Source organism: Periplaneta americana, chromosome 8, assembly GCF_040183065.1.
Source record: "Periplaneta americana isolate PAMFEO1 chromosome 8, P.americana_PAMFEO1_priV1, whole genome shotgun sequence".
Lineage (NCBI taxonomy): Eukaryota > Metazoa > Arthropoda > Insecta > Blattodea > Blattidae > Periplaneta > Periplaneta americana.
The window spans coordinates 111,804,992-111,827,596 of record NC_091124.1 but is presented as its reverse complement, the minus strand read 5'-3'; the positions used below and the strand labels follow the sequence as shown (position 1 = coordinate 111,827,596).

The following is a 22,605-nucleotide window of genomic DNA, read 5'->3' as shown; positions in this document are numbered from 1 at the left end:
TCAGTGTGGTTTTAGACGTAATAGATCAACTATTGATCAGATATTTTGTATCCGACAAATAATGGAGAAAAACTGGGAGTATAAGGGTATTGTGCATCAGTTATTCATAGATTTCAAAAAGGCATATAACTCGGTTAAGAGAGAAGTTTTATATGATATTCTTATTGAATTTGGTATTCCCAAGAAACTAGTTCGATTAATTAAAATGTGTCTCAATGAAACATACAGCAGAGTCCGTATAGGTCAGTTTCTGTCAGATGCGTTTCCAACTCACTGTGGGCTAAAGCAAGGAGATGCACTATCACCTTTACTTTTTAACTTTGCTCTAGAGTATGCCATTAGGAAAGTCCAGGATTATAGAGAGGGTTTGGAATTGAATGGGTTACATCAGCTGCTTGTCTATGCAGATGACGTGAATATGTTAGGAGAAAATCCACAGACGAATAGGGAAAATACGGGAATTTTACTTGAAGCAAGTAAAGAAATAGGTTTGGAAGTAAATCCCGAAAAGACAAAGTATATGGTTATGTCTCGTGATGAAAATATTGTACGAAATGGAAATATAAAAATTGGAAATTTATCTTTTGAAGAGGTGGAAAAATTCAGATTCCTGGGAGCAACAGTAGCAAATATCAGTGATACTCAGGAGGAAATTAAACACAGAATAAACATGGGAAATGCTTGTTAGTATTCTGTTGCAAAGCTTTTATCATCCAGTCTGCTGCCAAAAAATCTGAAAGTTAGAATTTATAAAACAGTTATATTACTGGTTGTTCTTTATGGTTGTGAAACTTGTACTCTCACTTGGAGAGAGGAACATAGGTTAAGGGTGTTCGAGAATAAGGTGCTTAGGAAAATATTTGGGGCTAAGAGGGATGAAGTTACAGGAGAATGGAAAAAGTTACACAATACAGAACTGCATGCATTGTATTCTTCACCTGACATAATTAGGAACATTAAATCCAGACGTTTGAGATGGGCAGGACATGTAGCACGTATGGGTGAATCCAGAAATGCATATAGAGTGTTAGTTGGGGGGCCGGAGGGAAAAAGACCTTTGGGGAGGCTGAGACGTAGATGGAAAGATAATATTAAAATGGATTTGAGGGAGGTGGGATATGATGATAGAGACTGGATTAATCTTGCTGAGGATAGGGACCAATGGCAGGCTTGTGTGAGGGCAGCAATGAACCTCCGGGTTCCTTAAAAGCCAGTAAGTAGTAACTATATAGATGTCAAATAATAGTGATGATAATCGATTGCCTTTCATAGTTCTCTGTTTACCATGGTAAGAGTGCTTTTGCTTTGTGTAATTTTCGTGTTTGTTTCACTATATGGCTCTTTGATGGAATTTATTAGAGTGATTGGAATTTTGTAAGTTTCAAGTATATTCTGCGATCAGTTTTATCTTATGCCTTAATGTAAACAAAAAAATAATGAGTTTTTGTATTTTAAATGTTTAATTTATTTAAAAGAATCGTACACTTCTGTTTTTATGCAGGGATGTCTCTTTCATTTTTGTAATCATAATCCTAATAATTTCCTTTTTAATATAACTTTTTAATCAGAATTCTTTTTTATTACTGTACAGTTATGTTTTGCCATTCTTTCATTTTGCTACTGTAAATGAAATTGAAATTTATGCTTCTGTACTTCAAAGCTTGAATTTAATTAATAATTTTAAAGTGACTAATTAATGTGCTTCTCTTTATTTTGAATTAGTCTTTTTATTCTTTATCACCATGTTGCATTACATTGTGCATGTATGTTTGAAAGTAATACGTATAACTTGATTTACATTCACTTATATTAATATGGACAGGATATTATAACACTCAAAATTCTTGAAAGACAGGATTCATATGGCTCAGATTATGAAATTGATGCACACATGCGTGAACACACATTAAATAAATACATTTTTTTTTTTTTTTTTTTTTTTTTTTTTTTTTTTTTTTTTTTTTTTTTTTTTTTTTTGCATATTACCTGTGCCTTGTTTGGGAACAGAAAAGTGAACTATTGGTATTTTCACATCAGTTGAGACTGTGCACTCTCATGGAAAATGGATTTCTCATGAGTAAATATTATATATACTGTGTGTATATATATATATGCCTATAATATATAATATGTATTATATCTGTGTGTGTGAGCCTCAAAATTTACGAAATTGAGTTTTTGGTGCCGTTGAATTTCGTCTAAGTGATGGGCATTTACCTGTAAAGTCTCGTAAACAACATTGTAATATTAATTGCGGAAAAGCAGAAATTTCAATACCACGTAAGTTACGGTAGCAATTAATGGCTACAAAAACAGTTTTTTTCATTCTCCTGTAAAATTTTTATTTTGTGGGATACGAGCATTTGTATCTTAAGCGACGATATATTCATTCATTCATTCATTCATTCATTCATTCATTCATTCATTCATTCATTCACTTGTAGTTTTATGTCCTAGGGCAGGGCAGGTCTTTCACTTCAAACTCAGCATTCTCCAGTCTTTCCTCTTAGTCCTGCATAATGATACATATAACGATATATACGTGGCATACTGTTGACAAATCTACACAGAATAAAATTGGGCCCATGGTATAATAAAATACGCCATTAAATAGCAAATTGTATAAGGAATTTCCTGATAAATGTTGAAATTCGGTAACTGCAATAATTGCTTTTTTTAAGAAATGATAAAATCGGAAATTTTTGTGTTTCTTTTTTTGGCACTTTTTTTCTTGTTAACATGTAAAATACTAGTAAATATGATAAAATTAAATATTCGCTTCAAGGAGATAATATATAACGTAATGTTGCATCTCAAAGCTTGTGAGTGTTGGTCCCACAATTCACACATTAAAATCAGACTCTATCTATTAATCATTTAAATGTTGATGAACGTGTAATGGCTCAAAAATTTTACATCACAAAATGTCATCTCTGAACAATTTTCGTAGATGAAACTTTCTAATGCAAAATTGTCAGGAAAATATTGAAGTTACTTTTATTCCAAGTGCTTTTGTTGGTCTACCCATGAAAATACGTGTTCTTTGTCATAAGCTTTCTGCGTCACTGGCTGTGTTTATATTTTTAACATATGGGTTACATGTCATTAACAACACAGTTCTAATCGGATTAATGCTGTATTGTATCTATGTTACCAGAATTATCTTCTTTATTCTTTCTTGTCATATGTTACAGCAGTCATTTTTTTGAGGAATCATTTGATTAGATCATTATCACTTCTATTTGACCCCATTCAATTATTCCTTCCTTTCTCTTGCCATTTTCATTCAAACATTTATAATATAGGACAGGGATGGTGAACCTTTTCCGACTAGTGTGCCAATTTAAATATAGTTTATTATTTTGAATTGTCTAGTGTGCCACTTGTTATTTTCCTTTAAAAATCGCCACGAACCCCCCCCCCCCCTCCTTTGACTTCCTACTTCCCCAAATACTCGTATGTTTCATAATATGTTATTTATTTATTTTATTTATTTACTTATTTATTTATTTATTTATTTATTTATTTATTTATTTATTTATTTATTTATTTATTACGTGTAAATACATTTCACTGCATGTTCCGTGATATTATTTTGCAAATTATTGCAAAAATTACATTTCAAAATATATGTATACATTTTAAGAATACCTAACACTAACATAATTTGTAAAAAATACGAGGGTAATCCAGGAAGTAATGACAGTGTGGCTTTAATTAATTAAAAAAAATATATATTTTATTAACCAAAAACATGTCACTTACAAATTTGAAGCTTACTTTGTTTATCCACATAATCACCTCCGTTATTGAAGCATTTGTCACATCTGTCCATGGGCTTTAAAATTCTTGTGTTATAGTTATCTGCCGCCAGTCCTTTAAGCCATTTGTTAACTGCATTCTTCAACTCGTCATCACTTCCAGAATGTTTCCCACCCAGAAAATCCAAATCCAAAATATAGGCATGAAATGCTTTCCTGCGGTATCATGCTTCTTCACAACAATGTCCGCTCTCACACTGCTGCTGCAACCAAAGATTTGCTGGAACAATTTCGATGGGAACTTTTTGATCACCCACCCTATAATTCGGACCTTGCTCCTAGTAATTTTCATCTTTTCACGAAGCTTAAAGAGTTCCTGGGCAGGAAACATTTTGGAAGTGATGACGAGTTGAAGAATGCAGTGAACAACTGGCTTGAAGGACTAGCGGCAGATGACTATAACACTGGAATTTTAAAGCTCGTGGAGAGATGTGACAAATGCTTCAATAACGGGGTTGATTATGTGGAGAAATTAAGCATCAAATTTGTAAGTGACATGTTTTTAGTTAATAAAATATATTTTTTTGATTAATGAAAGCCAAACGGTTATTTCCTGGATTACCCTCGTATAATAAGCCCATAAAATGAATTTAACACACTTCGTTATTAAATATTATTACAAATAAAGAAACAAAAAAGTAATATTGCCAATGGACTCGAAGTGAAATGCCGTTCTCACATTTAGTGTGAAACTTGTTGCTGAATCTTAGTAGCTATGTCATTTATGTTAGGTTCATAACTTGTTGTCTTCAATAACACACAAGATGCACGTAGGTCTGAACCAAGGTAGTTTCTAACTGTTGACTTCACAAAGTTCATTGCAGAAAACAGCTGCTTGCAGGCATATGATGACCAAACAAAGTAAGTAGCACTGTAGAAAGTTTCTTCATGGCCGAAAACTTTTGTGGGAGGCTGTTCCACTGTTTAAGTATCAAGTTCTCTAGCTTCTGGAGAGAGTAATCAGCATCAACAGCACACTCGATTTTCTGCAATTGTCCATCCATGTACTGCTCTCATGAAATTCTATGAACTCCATTTCTAAATGGTCAATATCCAACCATTCAAGAAACGACACCTTAAGATCACTCATCTGTGCAATATGAGGTTTTGAAATGAACTGCAATGTTTTCTCCAAATCTCGAAATTGTGAAAATCGTGTTGAGACTATTTGTTTTGAATTTTGCAAGACGTCCACATACTTTTTACAAATATTTTTACTGTTTTCAAAAGTTAATTGATCAGCAAAATTTGACATCAATTATTCAAGTTGTCTTTAAGTGAAGGAAAGTATTTAAATATCTTTGTTTCAACATTCCTGATGAATACTACAAGTTTTCGCAGAAATGATTTTATGATCTCAAACAATCTATCTGTCCCTTTCCTTGCAGTTCCTTATTCACATCATTGTACAGTGCTGTAAAATCACGGAAAAACATTAAATCGCACAGCCAGATAGGCTCTGTGAGTTCTGGGAATTCTTGCTGCTTTTCTGTCATGGAGAAGCGAATTCGTCCAAAAACTCGACAATCCTCTGGAATACTTGTCCATCACTCAGCCAGCGAACATTATTGTACATAAGAAGTCCGCCATATTGAGTTCCACTTCGTGTAACATCTTCGAGAACTGGCGACTATTTAGAGCACGTGCAGGTATGAAGTTCACAATTTTAGTTACCACTGAGAGTACACTTTTAAATAACTTCACATTCACTTTCACACATAGCACTTCATGATGTAAATACAATGAAAGTGTACAATAGGGTGTTGAACTTCTTATTTAAGAAATTTCACAAACCTATTATGTATATCCAATGTACTTGGGACAGCATCAATTGTCGTCACAGACACAATTTTCTGTAAGTCAAACCCCATTTTTAATACAAGTTCTTGCTTCACTTCTTTCATTATATCTTTCCCTGTGGTCGTAGTTAGTAAGCTCAGCAATTTAATTAATTCTACCCTTATTACATTTCCATAAGGAAATCGAACAAAAACAGCTAACCTTGCTTGTAAGGTCAGAGCTGTGCTTTCATTAATACATATTGAATATATCTGGGCATTATCCAAACCAGCTTTCACTTGCTCTAAAACATATTCACTAATTCTTATTATTCTATCCTCGACAGTATTTCTGCTGGTTGGCATTCTTGAATTCTTTTAATTATTTGTTTGTTGAGAAAGTCTTCAAATAATGTGCCGGACGTCAATAAGAAAGCCTCCTTCAAGAACTCACCATCGGAAAGTGATTTCCCATGCTGTGCTATGCAGTGAGGCAGATGGAAACTAGCCGCAGTGATATAATTTCTTGGCCTGCAAGATGATACAAAAGAACTGCATTCTTTTGTGTATTGTTTGATTTTTTGTGAAATGAACTCTCTTCTTTCTTCATTTGGGATGGAACAAGCATTTGTATGATTAATCTCAAAATGACGCTTTACATTGAATGTGCGGGATAGAACTGTCTCTGAACACAGGTAACACAAAGGTTTATTGTTTCTTTCTATCACTCCAAACTCCGTTGTCCACTGTTCTTGAAAATTCCGGCCACTGTTTTTGTTAAAATTTCTTTTGTTTTTTTTTTCGGCTTGCAAGGTCTATACACAAAGCCACCAGAAAACAATGTTCAGTGCACAGTTACACACAAAAATGAACTGACTGACACACACAAATCAAACTTCACTGACCTGACCTGACCTGACCTGACTGACTGACTGACTGACTGACTGACTGACTGACTGACTGACTGACTGACTGAGTGAGTGAGTGAGTGAACAAGCGAAGGGCTTTCCGGCCGCACCTGTCACTGTTGCCACAAGACTTCCGTACCTATCAGTGTTGCAGTGTTGCCATACTGCACGTCCGAGTGGAACTAGAAGCTAGTCTAGATTTTCAGCCTATTTATTTACAATACAAGACGTATATAAAAATTGTTCATGTGGCATGCTTCCAAAATCATGTTCACATATAGGTTCGCCATCCCTGGTATAGAATGTGGAAATCAAATCCAAGTCCGGTATTCAAGCCAGGAACCTTCTGAATACAATTCTCAGTCATTTCGGACTTAGATTCTCATTTGATTTTTCTCATGGGAAATGTAAGAGAATTTGTAGATAAATCCAAAACCATGGCATTTCGAGGACAAGCTGCCATCAGATCTAAAATGATTATATATAACAAAATTATACAACACATAAATATTTTAAATATCTGTACTATGAGAAATCTGGACTTTGAACCAACGAGACAAATCAAGAATCATAGTAGCAGAAGTGATTTTTCAAGGAAAATGATTAAATACATATGGCAGAATCATAAACATAATGAAGACATTCACAAACCACTAAAAACCGAATCCATATTGGAAAAATTATAATACAAAAATAACTGAATTGAACATATAAGGAGACAGGACATGGGTACAGTGTAGAAGAAACCAAGAATATCCAATGAGGAGACTTCTGGATGACTGAGGCTAAAACATTTACACTGTCCAACTCCATGATAGTTCTCCCCTGCCCCCTCCATTGCATACATCGCCGACCACTATATACTACACTAATCAGATTTCAGATGTAGACAAACAATTTGTTCTTCCTGTAAAACATATCGTTAGGTGAGATATACTGCCTGATAATAGATGTCAACTGCTCCAAAAAAGATTGAGTGCACTCTTGATGACATATGTACGCATTCCCAATACTTCGTTCACACGAGCACGTTTTCTGTATTTCAGGCAAAGTTAACATGTTAACCTGATTGATATTCGAATATGGAAGAAAGAGAACGTACAAGTCTGAGAGCTGCATGATAGTTACGTGGTTAGAGGTACAGTACTGATTGGAATTGATGAGTGACAGTTGGAGACTGGCATAGATTTAGTTCCTTCTAATAACTTTTTTTTTTAATTTAACTCATTCCACATTATGAGAGATGTGGACGATATCATACAAAGAGTGTATAATAAATATTATGAGTATTCTTTACTCATAAGTTTAATTTTTGGCTATGGGGTCTAGAACTATACAAGAAAGAAAAGAAAAAACAAGGGGAGGGAAAAATTAAATGCTAGCCTAAAGACGTGATTTCCGCGTCTACTCAAGACAAAGAAACAAAGATTAATAAGATGTCAAATAAGATTTGACTTTGCTGCTGTATGACCTCTCGAAGTCTATGGGCCATAGAAACAGCGAGGTCTTCGAAGTAATTCTCTTTGAGAGCAAGTTTCTCCCAAAGCTAGAGTATCATCGACCAAAGCTCATTCTTGGTTGTTGGTCGACAACTGCATTTTCGAAGAGTCTTCTCCATTAGATCCCAGGTATTCTCAACGGGATTCAGGTCAAGAGAATTTGGAGACCAAGGTATTGCTTTGATCCTTTGCTGCCAATCAAACCACTGCTGAACCATCATTGGTGTATGAACTGGATGGTTATCCTGCTGGAAGTGAATAAACTGTCCTTTGGATAATTTAGATCAAGGCTGGAATCAACCAAAGACTCAGAAGGCATTGAAAGTTCCCGGAAGTCTCAGTAGCATCCCGGAACTGTGAGATATCATCCAACCCCAGCAAGGAATACTAAAACGGCCACTTCTGTGAGTAGTGGCAATGTATTTAGGCTCATACCTGGTGTTGAATGTACGTTATACATGAAGCTGTCCCACATCTCTGTCCGAAAATGTGACCTCATCAGAGAAGACTACATTCCCCCAAACGAAGTTTAGCATTTCCGTGGCATAAGCGAGGTGATCAAATATTTGAGCATATGTCAAATAGATCTTTTTAACAGCGATGTAGTTTTTAAGTCCCGCATCCCTGAATCAACCAAACCAGGAAATGAAGACAAAGTCCTCACAGATTGAAAGCAGATTGAAAGGGGTTCACTTCAACTGCTGCCAAGATGGCCTCATCTTGCTCCCTATTAGAGATGTGTAAGCAGCCTGTAGAATGCCTCTTTGCTACCTGAACACTTTACCGATAAAGCTTGGCACCTAACTGTAAAAGTAGGAACACACCATGTCTCCGACTGGCCTCTGTTGCTGAAAACCCTGCTCTCACAAGAGCTAAAACTGCTGACCTTCCTTTGAGCTCTGCCTTTCATGAATGATCATAAACAAAGTTCTGCTGATATCTAGCTACAAATAATTATAACAACATAAGATTATAAATTCACTGTTGTTAAATGCTATTCAAACATTCCATTAGGACACACAAAGGAAATCTGCTCATTTTTCATAATAAACACTGAAGAACTAAATATTATGATTAATTAACTTTTCGCAAAATATTATCTTTAAACACATTAATAAAAATGCCATTATGAGATGAAATGGAAAATTTATCTTAAACAAAAAGAAAAAAAGTAATGGACTGGAATTGAACTTGCAATCTTCAGATTTTTTCTCTATGGCTTAACCATCTATGCTAAGCTTTCACATTTAAGAGTAGAGCTGCTGTGTATCATACTACTAGATGTTAATGCATATACCTAATTAAAAGTGTTGCATGTATGTCTCAATATATAGGATATTTCTAAATTAGACTGACAAACTTTTCAATCAGATAACCTTTTTTCAAACATTTTTCATTAAGAGCTAGGACACTTCATTTCAGTGCAAGAGGGGTTTAATGCTACTGGGTAGTTTGTTTACTCCATCAGTGAAGTATCATTCTTTGACCCGGTTTGTTTATTTCCTGAGCTCAGTATCATGCATTAAACCAATTTGATTACCTGTGGTTTATGAAATTCCTGTTGATTCTGAAGAAGATCTTGCAACACACATTGTCTGCGCAGCAGCTGAAATCAGAAAAAAGCCTCACGTCTTTGAAAGGGTGCAACAAAGTATGGCACTAAGTAAAGATTAATTTTTGGTCCTGCAGAATATATCTGTTATGGTAACAATGGTTATTAGAGGAGAAAATTTCACTCCAGCACCAAGTGCTCTAACCACTAAGCTACGCTGAAGTTCAATCCACAGCACCAGATCGAATTCCTCTCCTCTAGTGTTTTTCCCTTTGTGGTCTTACTCCATGTTCGACATATATGTTGACATATATCAAATCAACTGCCATTATACAACGAGCACACTCAATTAAGTGACTTGATGGCCGGGATTTCACAGTATTATGCACTGTTGGGCGAAGAATCTAAGTAAAGTTTAAATTTTGGTCCTACAGAATATATATCTGTTATGGTAACAATGGTTATTAGAGGAGAAAAATTCGCTCTGGCACCGGGGATCAAACCTGGGTCCTTGGTTCTACATACCAAGTGCTCTAACCACTGACCTACGCCGAAGTTCAGTCCACAGCACGAGATCGAATCTCATCCTCTAGTGTTTTTCCTTTTGTGGCCTTACTCCATGTTCGACATATACAGTATGTTGACATATATTAAGTCAACTGCCATTATACAAGGAGCGCACTCAATTGAGTGATTCGATCCGGTGCTGTGGATTGAACTTCGGCGTAGCTCAGTGGTTAGAGCTCTTGGTATGTAGAACCAAGGACCTGGGTTCGATCCCCGGCGCTGGAATGAATTTTTCTCCTCTAATAACTATTCTTACCATAACAGATATATTCTGTAGGACCAAAAATTAATCTTTACTTAGATTCTTTGCCCAACAGTGCATAATACTGTAGAATACCGACCATCAAGTCACTCAATTGAGTGTGCTCCTTGTATAATGGCAGTTGACTTAATATAATATGTCAACATATATGTCGAACATGGAGTAAGACCACAAAGAGAAAAACACTAGAGGAGGGGATTCGATCTGGTGCTGTGGATTGAACTTCGGCGTAGCTCAGTGGTTAGAGCACCCGGGTTCGATCCCCAGTGCCGGAGCGAATTTTTCTCCTCTAATAACCAAAGTATGGCACGTCGATGCAATGCTTGTCTGGAAGTCAATGGATGTATATTCCAGCACTTGTTGTAGTGTTGAGACAGTAAAGCAATGGGTCCATACTGCTAATTTAACACTGAAGTGCGTGTTTTTCCTTTTCATTCAGTTTGTTTTGTTTGTGTTTTTCTGTATGTTTGGGTCAATAAATTGTGCCAGTAACATTAATGATTTGTTTATTCACTTTTCACGTAACTAATTACTTCAGTCCCTTCCTGTACGATCGAACCATGTAACGACATAAGCCCCTCTTGCTCTGAAAGGAAGTGTCGCAGCCCATGGGTCCCTTAACAAAAACTGTTTGAAAGAAGGCTATCTATCTGTTCAAAGTTTGTCGATCTAATTTAGAAACGCCCTGTATGTGATTAATATGAGCTAATTTAAAGATTATCAATTAAATTCAATCATTTCGTTCTCCAGAATAATGTAATAAAGTTAGGGATGGAGGAAAAGGTTTTAAATATAATATTATTTTCCGTATCATGTGAACTGATTGGGATGGTATAACGCATGCACAGATGTGCCCAAGAGATACTTTGAAAATATTAAACACTCAAATTTTTTGGAGCGACTGTAGATATCAGCCAGATCCTTATTCAGTGGTACACCATCATTGTAATTATTATTATCATTGTTATTATTATTATTATCATCATCATCATCATCATCGATAATGCTCGAGTTCAGACTGCAAGATCAACAAGGGCGAGTTTAGGTTTCACTGAGAAATACTACTATATCCTTTACAGCCCGGACTTACTCCATGTGATTTTCACATTTTTGGAGATTTGAAGAAAAGTCCGAAGGGAATGACATTCCCATTGGTCGAAGTGTGCAAAATGCTGTTAAAAACATTGACTCATCTCCAGACTACAGAGAATCTGTGAACGAAATGGACACTATAAGATTTCAGAAGTGGTTTTGAGTGCAACTCTTGCCAAACTTAAAAAAAGGAACTGTAATTATTGATGAATAATGCAAGCTATCATTCCAGAAAAAAAAAAAAAAGAAAACTTCCCAAATACACGGAGTTATTGATAATAGTTCAGTCGGTACAAAAGTATGTCCACTCTTAGTTTGGGTCCTAATGTAAACATTAACCACATGCTGGTGATCAGAAGAGTAGTGCATAGTCTAAATATATATAGTATATCATTACATTTTTTTGATCTTGTGTGTATAGGTCTTGTTTTTTGGCAGATGGATACAGTTTGTTTTCTAAAATGTTGGAATCCATTCTAATAATGAACAGAGTATAGTGGCAGAGAAACGGAGCATGAAAGTTTGCAGGTTAATCTCGTATCACTGTCTGATTGATCAGTTTTAAAGAAAAGCTGCTTTCACTGCATTTGGTCTACAGCAGTGGTTGTTAGTACTCGCTGAAATGGGTAACGGCCCAGATCACATATATAACAGAGTGCTTATCCCTTTTGTTAAAACGGTAGCACTTTGAAGAGAACAACTGTGCTAGGAATGCCACCTGTCCTCCATAAATGAACACGAGATGGCAGTACAGTCGCTAATGCAATTCAAATGGGAGTTATGACGTGACTCCTTATGTAACAATTAGATGGCAGCATAGTAAACCTGACAAAAGTTGTTACCATCAAAGCCTAGAAGGTCGACCAATCTGGTTATATATGATCTAGGGTAACAAGTGTATCGCAATATGCACCATTGTGCAGAAGGGAGAGGGAGGAAGCATACCTGCCACCTGCCATGGATGCATGCCAGTGCAATGTCTTATCTGCAGGTAAGAAACGCTAGCATGAGAATGCACTGTACTGATGACCACTGGTTTACAGTATTGAAGCAATATTGTTCTTGACATGTTTGCAAAATTGAAGAGTGTGTGGAAACCAGATGAATTGTAGGATGGCATTGAATCACTGATTATTAAGTTAACAAACAACAATTCTTCAGTCAGTGATTACAAACGTGAAGCAAGTGGTAACAGGGAGTCGGTGAGTCACCATTGCAGGACTCTCCCATGGAAGAAGTTTAGTGTGAGTAAACAGCGGGGTAATCTGGTAAAATGTCTTTAAAATATGAAGTGCAGTCACTGTGCATTTGTAAGCTGAACAGTATTATCTAGCTCGAAAGTAAAGGAGCGAAATTATAGCTTTGCTTAATTATTTCATCTCTTAGATGTAGCCCTACTTGCGTTGTATCCAAGTTTCGGAATAATATCTGAATATCTTATGGAGATAAGAATTTTCTCATTTAGCGACCATTGTTACATTGTAGTGAGTTTTTTTAGAGATGCTCATTCCACCACTGCTTCACCATCATCTAACAACTACTTACACTATGATCAGCAAGTAACAGCAATAATGATGATCATAATAATAATAATAATAATAATAATAATAATAATAATAATAATAATAATAATAATAATTCAACAGAACAAAGATTACTGTCCTTACGTGATACTTTATCTTTAAAAGCAGGTACTTTATCATTTTATTACCATTATTATTATTATTATTATTATTATTATTATTATGGTTATTATTATTATCATCATCATCATCATCATTTGAAAACAAATTCCTTCAAATATGAAGTAAATAAACAAAAAACGAAAAAGTGCTCTGGGATTGAGCACTCCAACTGTTAGACATGTCAGCCAGTTGATACCCAGTGTAATAATGCTGTGCGATAGTCCCTTAAGACGCAGAGTCTCAACTGAACGCAAAAATCACTGTAGGAGGTATTTGATAAATAGCATGTACACATTTTTAATTTTGCTTGCTTCTCTTTTGACATTTTGAGTTAAACTGGCCACTGCAACTTAAATAAGCTCATATGTTAAAATTTGAAGTGTAAGAGATTACTTTTATGAATTATGGCCGCCACAGACACACAGACGTTGTCTTTCCTTGCTTCAGATATCCATGTGCATTTTATTAACTTCAATTCTGTTTTGAGTTGTATCATAAATTATTTCCAAATGTTCATTTTGTTGTAGGTATTACAAGTCTATAATTTAAAAACATTATATTCACTATTCTGCCAATAATGTTATATACTAAGTGTACGATTTGCTCGTTGAATTTCCTGTATGTTATTTTCGTAATAGTATTGCACCTTTTGCTATAGTCTTATGAGGGTACTTTGATCTTTAATTGCTGTCTATTTTCATTAATTACATATGTCATTAGGAGAAAGAAGAAAACTTTCAGAAATTTTCATTGTCAATTTAATAGTTTGTGAATTGTTACAGTCTGGCTCTTCAATGTTGTTACTTGAATATACTTAATATGTATTATCAAAGATGTGAGGCTTGTCGCTTTTTTTTCTGAAATCGATATAATTTTAATTTTACATTACAGTTTATTAAAGCCTCGTTCACAGTAATATTAATAATAATAATAATAGTAATTATTATTAACATTATGTTGTGTACTTTCTTCTTGATTGGTGCGGCTCACTTAGCAATCTGTGGCGACCGATCCTGTAAGTACACTATCAAACTTAACACCAACCAATAATGAGCAGCAACTAACAGCAGTCATTAGAAGTACTTCTCAAGAAATGTTATCTTTCCCCTCACCCAGCTGTTGTGAAACTATAGTAACTCCTAACACTTTAACTAAAATGTCCCCAAGCACTGTTCGGCAGTATTTAATTACTTCTCAGAAAAGCCGTTGTATGACCCCTTTAAAGAATTCCAATATTGTTCAGCAGAATGTGGTAAATATATCCAGGCAGTGCATTAGTGGGAAGCAGAAACAAAAATTTTCGAAAGATATTCCCTCCAGAATGGAATGTACTAGTGCTGCAAGTTTTGAAAAGAACTGTGGTTTTCATAACGAAGATTTGACTAAACCATTTGTTAGTAATTCACTTGGAAGACAATCACTTCTCAAGAAATGCAAATGTGCAAGTCATAACAGTAGTGTGTCAGTATCTACTATGAACAATAATTCTAATGTTCCTTCTGTTTGTTATGGTTTAGAAAGTGTGAACAAGGAGGATCCAGTATCTAACAGTCTTCAGAATAATTCACCAGATACATCAGCTAGTGTTAATAAATTCATTACTCCTTCACACCTAAAACAAAGTGTATCATCTTACACATGTGTGAAAGATACTACTTTTCTAACAGCACCAGAAAATTTGAATGTACCATATTATACAAATAATGGAAGAAAGTTCAATAGTCTTGCTCCCTCTGAAACTAATAACATTCATCTTCCAGCCTCAGGAAGTCGTGCTCAGTCTTTCTCTTCTTCAAGTCCAGCAGCTTCTCTTACACTGAACAAAAAATTGTGGAATTTCGGCTGTGGTCATAAAAAATCGGATATAATTTGTGATACAGTAGATGCATGGAGTAATTCACGAAGTGGAAAATTATTTCTAAACTTGAAACAGAGTTTGTTTGGTCATATGAATCGTACAGAAAGAATTATGTTTATTGGTGGAAGTAAACCTCTTGTTTTTGGAGGCACATATCCTATAGATGTACCATTGGACAGAAATATAGAAGAAACAGTGAGCTATATGGATAAATATGTTTCTCCCCTGACATATGACATAGATGCTCCATGCTTAAACTCCATGGAAAATAGTCTAAGTGCATCAAGAATATCTAAATCTGAAATGGATGGCCGAAATATTATTAGAAGAAACAGGACTATTTTTCAGAAGTGTCCATATCAAAATTCATCACAAGATGTGGGAAAAGAAATTTCGAAAAGTTGAGTTTAAAATGTCCACCATAGTTGCAGGCAAAGTGATAGTGTAGTTTTTATCTAGTTAAACACATCGTTCAAGAATCAGAGCAGTTGGGCATTTGGTTACCTCTGTCGAGAGTATTTTGATTGTGCCCCAAGAATTTCCGTAACAGTGAATTCATTATAAAAAGTAGTTCAAGAATCTGAATACAATAAAGTGTAGCATGCAAAAAATATATACTATGCAGTAACAGAACTTTATACCAAGAATGTGCTCTTAAATTATTGTCCATTGCTTTGAGGCCATGGTCTTCACAAGTTAAGTATTCCAAGCTGTAACAAAATAGATTATGTCTCGTCAAGTACAAAGAAGTACTGTGCTATATAGAAGAAATGAAAATAATAGTTGTGATTCATTATAAAAGAAGTCATCTCTTCATTCTGGAGTCACCAGCGATTAGTGATACTGATATTGTGAACTCTGCTTGAGAATGTTTATGGAAAATTCCTCTTTTGGGTATGAACATAAAACTTGAATTTTTTCTAGTATGAGTATTTTAGATCTGCATGATGTAGTATTACTATTTGTGACTGTAGTTTCACCATATTCTTTATTACTGTATGTATCTGTTGTAGGATATAAATATTTTCTTTGCACTATTTGTCTTTCTGTATAGATTATAACTTGACTGATTTTATAAGTAAATGCTTTTTTTAAGTTTCCATACAGTTGTCTGTAAGGATCATAGAAACGTTGTAAATATATAGCATGCTTGCGAGAGAATGTCGCACAAATTTGGAATTATATACTTTGCAGTTATATATTGGAAAAGTCTGCATAATTGTTACTTTTTTCGCGCATTTACTCGTATATTGGAAGAAATAGATGTGAAAGACTGCATTATTTAGTCAGTCAGTCAGTCTTCTTAATGTATCCAGCTGTTTGCTGACAACATAAAGTCCACTGTAGTCCACTGTAGTCTATTCAGTTTTTGTTTTTCATGAGAAATGAGGGGTATTTTGATTTAATTTTATACATAAATTTCTGACCCATGTTCGAAGCATGCAAGATGGATAATAATGTGGATATTTTGTTTGAACTTGGAAATAACTAATCAGTCAGCTAGAGTTTCAAATTTGTTTCTTACAAGTCATGTATTATCATCACTTTCTACCCATTATAAACAGATGTAAAATAACAATTTGGATATATTTCAGTAATAAGAAATAGTATCACACACAAGTACAGAAGCCCTTTTGTGATATTTTGTATTTCATAAAACCAGGAATGTTTAAAGTGAAACTTCCATTATACGTTATTTTTATTCAGTTGGATGTTTTCTTATATGTATGTCTTGTTCGGCAGTATCTATCCAGTTCAGAAAGTTGGCATTGGCACTCTAATTTGAATATTTCTGAGTCATACGAACTATAAAAATTATAATTCATGTTTCAGAATAGATAATCACAGGTATATTTTATAATTAGATTACCTAATTAAAGTATTAAAGTTGGTTCAGTTTGGATATATATATATATGGAGGATGCCTATTGTCCATTCATTCATAGTTGTCTGTTGACGGCCTTAGTATCCACATACTGCCTATATATAATATTATATAATATAAATTTCTTTCCTCACAGCACTTGTCTCAAAAATTGTGCGTGAGAAAAAAATATATGAAGAAATTCTTTATCTGAAGTTCTTATATGCCGAGTATATCTTTTGCCTCTAGTTTAGTGGTCAGCAAAGATTACATCATATATTTCACCCTTCCTCCCTGCTTGTGTATTAAGGGGTTGATTCGTGAGTCAAGAAATACCTACCACTGCTTTAGTTGTTTTGAAGTTATATAATCCCATATATTCACAGGCAATGCTGTAAATGCAATTCTGTCCTTGTCGAGTTAGTACATGTGTCATAAATGGAGGTAATTCTATATGTACGACTATTGACTCGTGAGAAGCATCTAAAGAGCTCCATAACTCGTTATTTTTAGCCATCACAAAAGATTGTTTTTCATGTGTTCTTTGTAGTAAAATGAGTGGCTTCCAGAAGTTTCGGTTATGATACAAAAGTAAGTACTGCTGACAATGTGGTGAAACATATAGGTGAGACTTAGATTCAAGATAATGTTATGAATGAAGAGTACCTGTGTAGATATTCTTGTGATGTATGGAGAGGAGAGAAAGAACACAATACAGGTGAGATGTCTATACTACAGGACATACTCTCAAGTGACATGTTTAGAAGAGTGATGCTGCAATTGGTGCACACTGGTATTTTCAAAGAATCTTACAGAATGGGAATGCCCTGTACAAGATGGAGCAATGGTTGAGCAAGTAGTAAATCACGTTTTGCAGAATCCTTACAACAGTACAAGATTAAGTCATATGATTGTATATATCGATCAACCATCTTTCGTTAGCATTTTTGGTGCCATTTTGTGTAATCATGGAAGTATGGAGCTCAGAGCATCATGCTTTCGTTATCGAGACATTTTTCAAGAATGGTGATTCAGTTGTGAAAACTCAGCGTGCCTTTCATCTCCAATTTAATGTTTGCCGCAATGGAGTCATTCCTGCTTGCAATACCATATTGAGATGGGTACAAAACTTTCGATTATCAGCATCAGCTTGCAAGAAGAAACCATCAGGACACGTTCAAAGTGTACGAACGTCAGATAACATTGAGCAAGTGAGAGTGGCTGTTACGAGGAATTCACATTGATCAGCTAGACAGTAGGCTATAGCACTGCGACTTTCAGAATGTTCTGTGCGCCGAATATTGCATTCAGATCTTAAGTTTCATCCATATAAACTTATGATTGTTCAGCAATTGAATGAGGGAGACTATGTCCAACGTAAGGTCCCGTGCCATGGTGTCGTGGTCTAAGGCATCCTGCCTAAGACTCACGTTACGGAATGCACGCTGGTTCGAGTCCTCATGAGGGAAGAAATTTTCTCATGAAATTTCGGCCAGTGTATGGGACTGGTGCCTACCCAGCATCGTGATGCACTTGGGGAGCTATGATAGGTAGCGAAATCTGGTTACACAAAGCAGCTATAATGCCACAGATTATTTTATTATTGTGTCCAGTGCAGGACATTCGCCGAGAGAATGGCTGACGGAGTTGTTACGTTCATGAGTGATAAGGCAAATTTCGATTTAAAGGGTTATGTTTCTAAGCAGAACTTTAGATACTGGGCCCTTGAAAATCCTAACGAACTACACGAGCATCCGTTTCACTGTGCAAAGGTTACAGTTTGGTGTGCTGTGTCTAGATACTGCATCATAGGCCCGTGTTTTTTTTTTTTTTTTTTTTTTTTTTTAAAGGAGAATGGGAACACTGTGACAGTGAATAGTGAACACTACGTCGAAATGCTGAGGGCATTTCTTCAACCAGAACTGCGTAGGCATCTACATGGGATTGATAGACAAATTGTATGGTTTCAGCAAGATGGTGCCATGGCTCATATGGCAGAAAATTCAATGACAGTTCTGCGCCACATGTTTCTAGGGCACATCATTTCTCAGTGTGGTGACATTCCCTGGCCTCCCCGCTTGCCTGAGCTTACTGTCAGTGACTACTTTCTGTGGGATTACCTGAAGTCCAAAGTGTATGTAAACAGGCATCAAACAACTGATGACCTGAAAATTGCCATTGCCCAGGAAATTGCCAACATTGATGGCGAAATCTTGGAAAGAGCGACATGCAACTTCAGGGAGAGAGTGCATAGAGAGAGACGGGCACCATTTGAAGGACATAATTTTCAAGACAAATTAAATGTATTTAAAAAAATGGCATACATAGCCAGTTTTTTTTTTGACAGTAATAGATTTGTTCTAATAGACATAACTACTGAGTTATTTCCGTTTGAAAATTGTCTGATTCCTCTGCCGCACCTTGTATAACTTAGGACTGTGATTTTTAGATGTCAATGGCTAAGAAGTGATACTTCGTATCTGCGAAAATGTCCATTTAGTATAATTACATTATTATTTAGATGAACTACGTTATTATTGCGTTCATAAAATTGGACAGTTAGCAAATATTTTGTCGTCAAATAGAAGAACTTTGCAAAGCAGAAACATATATAAAAAGTTAGTCTATTTTGAGAGAAATTAATTTTTAAAACTGTTTTCTGTTTCGCCTGCAAATTCACAGATACGAGGTATCACTTCTTTAGCCATCAGTATGTTATTTAGGCCCTTAGTATCTCTGTGTAGGTGTAATTATGAAACAAATTTATTTAAAAATTACCTCCAAAATTAGTTATTTAAGAAGCAAAAAGTGGACATACTCCCCTTTTCCACAAATTTCTTTTTGGAGTGTTCAGTTTTCTGTTTGATTTTCTGGGCAATATAAAGTCTCTGACACTTCAAAATGTATTTATTCAGTCCAACAAATAGGTAGTACATACTATATAAAAGTTGGCTGCACAGATTGATAGACAAAATAAATCATTGTCGAGAAAAACATATTAAGTAATCATGAATACAATACGAAAAATTGAAAACAAAAATTATGAGCCTGACTCTGTACAAACTAACAATGGAATTACTCAGCTGGGAGATATTCACTTTCCTCTTACATCATGTGAAATAGCTCTGTAAAGTTAGCATACCATTCTAGAATCCATTTAGTCAGGTTCGCATATTTTGCATAGCTGATGGGTTTGTCTTTAGTGCGAATGAGCGGAATTTCTTCTGATGGCTGGAGAGAAATTCTACAGTGATATATCAGCCTCTTAATGAGTGGAAAAAGATGTCTTGTAGACAGAATTCCAGGTTTTGAAGGAGAGACTTACATCATACTATCTTCGGTATTTGGAACATCTCACCATTACTAGATGTTTTATGCTGAACAAATGGGAAGAATAATCATTAGGGACGAAAAATCTTTTAAATCTTCAGTTTGCATTTCATGGACTGTCAAGGTTTCGTATACTTGGCACATTTGGATAAATTGAGCCAAGTCACGAGGAACAACTATTCCAAATTAGAAATTTCGATAATTTTTGTTTGTTCCATAACTGAATGGATGTTATCGACTTCCATGTTAGTATGACATTTCACAAGGTTTTTGTGATTCATCTCCGTAAGATTTGGAAGCAGTGAAAGAAACCAGATGTAAATTAGTGTTACTTGCACATTTCGATTTTGGTCTGTGTATTTGTCTGACCAAATGGTTAATACCTTAGTTTTCTATTTCAAATGGAATTGAGCCCATGGCAGTAAGCAAGAAGCTATCTCATTCCGTTCTCTTCCAGCACCAGTTTCATTCCATTATATGCAGTATTCTTCATTAGATGCTGCATCAGCAAACACTTCTTGTTACTCGCAGGTGATTTCAGAGCTTTGAAAGGAGATATCTTTGTTTGGAGGTTTACTTTTACTTGGTATTTCAGATTTTGAAATGTTCATTTTTAATGATATAAAATTATATGAGAATATTAATATGCAAAATGAATATTATAGTATATTAAGTTCCACGAAAGGAGAAGGAAAAAAAAATTAACAAATATAAATTATTGTGATCGTGTTTGCATTAATAATTACTTTCTGTTTTACAAGCTTGTATTTGGGCAAGCTATATGAACATTTTCACTCTTGAAAACTCATATTGCTGTAACGTATGAAGGATGTGGACTTCTCTTCAACACTGAGTTGCGTTTTTCGATTATTGAAGGCACAAAGAAGCACAGGAAAAACAGGAAAGAATTAAATGGCTCGCTAAGGAAACTCAAGGTGTGTCATGTTTCAATAATTACGTTTAAATTCGTTACTTACTTACTTACTTACTTACTGACTTTTAAGGAACCCGGAGGTTCATTACTGCCCTCACATAAGCCCGCCATTGGTCCCTATCCTGAGCAAGATTAATCCAGTCTCTATCATCATATCCCACCTCCCTCAAATCCATTTTAATATTATCTTCCCATCTACGTCTCTGCCTCTCCAAAGGCCTTTTTCCCTCCGGCCTCCCAACTAACACTCTATATGCATTTCTGGATTCGCCCATATGTGCTATATGCCCTGCCCATCTCAAACATGTGGAATTAATGTTCCTAATTATGTCAGGTGAAGAATACAATGCGTGCAGTTCTGTGTTGTGTAACTTTCTCCATTCTCCTGTAACTTCATACCTCTTAGCCCCAAATATTTTCCTAAGCACCTTATTCTCAAACACCCTTAACCTATATTCCTCTCTCCAAGTGAGAGTCCAAGTCTCACAACCATAAAGAACAACCAATAATATAACTGTTTTATAAATTCTAACTTTCAGATTTTTTGACAGCAGACTGGATGATAAAAGCTTCTCAACCGAATAATAACAGGCATTTCCCATGTTTATTCTGTGTTTAATTTCCTCCCGAGTATCACTGATATTTGTTACTGTTGCTCCCAGGTATATGAATTTTTCCACCTCTTCAAAGGATAAAATTTCCAATATTTATATTTCCATTTCGTACAATATTCTCGTCAGGAGACATAATCATATACTTTGTCTTTTCGGGATTTACTTCCAAACCTATTTCTTTACTTGCTTCAAGTAAAATTCCCATATTTTCCCTAATCGTTTGTGGATTTTCTCCTAACATATTCACGTCATCTGCATAGACAAGCAGCTGATGTAACCTGTTTAATTCCACACCCTCTCTGTTATCCTGGACTTTTCTAATGGCATATTCTAGAGCAAAGTTAAAAAGTAAAGGTGATAGTGCATCTCCTTGCTTTAGCCCACAGTGAATTGGAAACGCATCTGACAGAAACTGACCTATACGGACTCTGCTGTATGTTTCACTGAGACACATTTTAATTAATCGAACTAGTTTCTTGGGAATACCAAATTCAATAAGAATATCATATAAAATTCCTCTCTTAACCGAGTCATATGCCTTTTTGAAATCTATGAATAACTGATGCACTGTACCCTTATACTCCCATTTTTTCTTCATTATCTGTCGAATACAAAATATCTGATCAATAGTTGATCTATTACGTCTAATACCACACTGATGATCCCCAATAATTTCATCTACATATGGAGTTAATCTTCTCAAAAGAATATTGGACAAAATTTTGTATGACGTCAACAAAAGTGATATTCCTCGAAAGTTACTACAGTTAGTCTTGTCCTCCTTCTTAAAGATAGGTACGATTATGGACTCCTTCCATTGTTCTGGAACAATTTTCTTTCC

At 35.2% G+C, this 22,605-nt stretch overlaps 1 protein-coding gene across 7 annotated transcripts in view; it reads left to right on the top strand.

Moving 5' to 3' along the window:
- LOC138704946 (protein transport protein Sec16A-like) overlaps positions 1 to 22,605 on the top strand; it is a 572,743-nt gene that overhangs the window by 351,054 nt on the left and 199,084 nt on the right. For 6 of the 7 annotated variants that reach the window (XR_011333490.1, XR_011333489.1, XM_069833405.1 and 3 more), the window contains one exon: positions 14,159 to 14,179. The exons of the other annotated variant lie outside the window; for it this stretch is intronic. Coding sequence is in view for 4 of the 6 variants with exons in the window: in XM_069833405.1 (XP_069689506.1) it covers positions 14,159 to 14,179 (21 nt within the window). In the remaining 2 variants the exon portion in view is untranslated. The remainder of the gene's footprint in view (positions 1 to 14,158; positions 14,180 to 22,605) is intronic. 7 annotated transcript variants of the gene reach the window in all.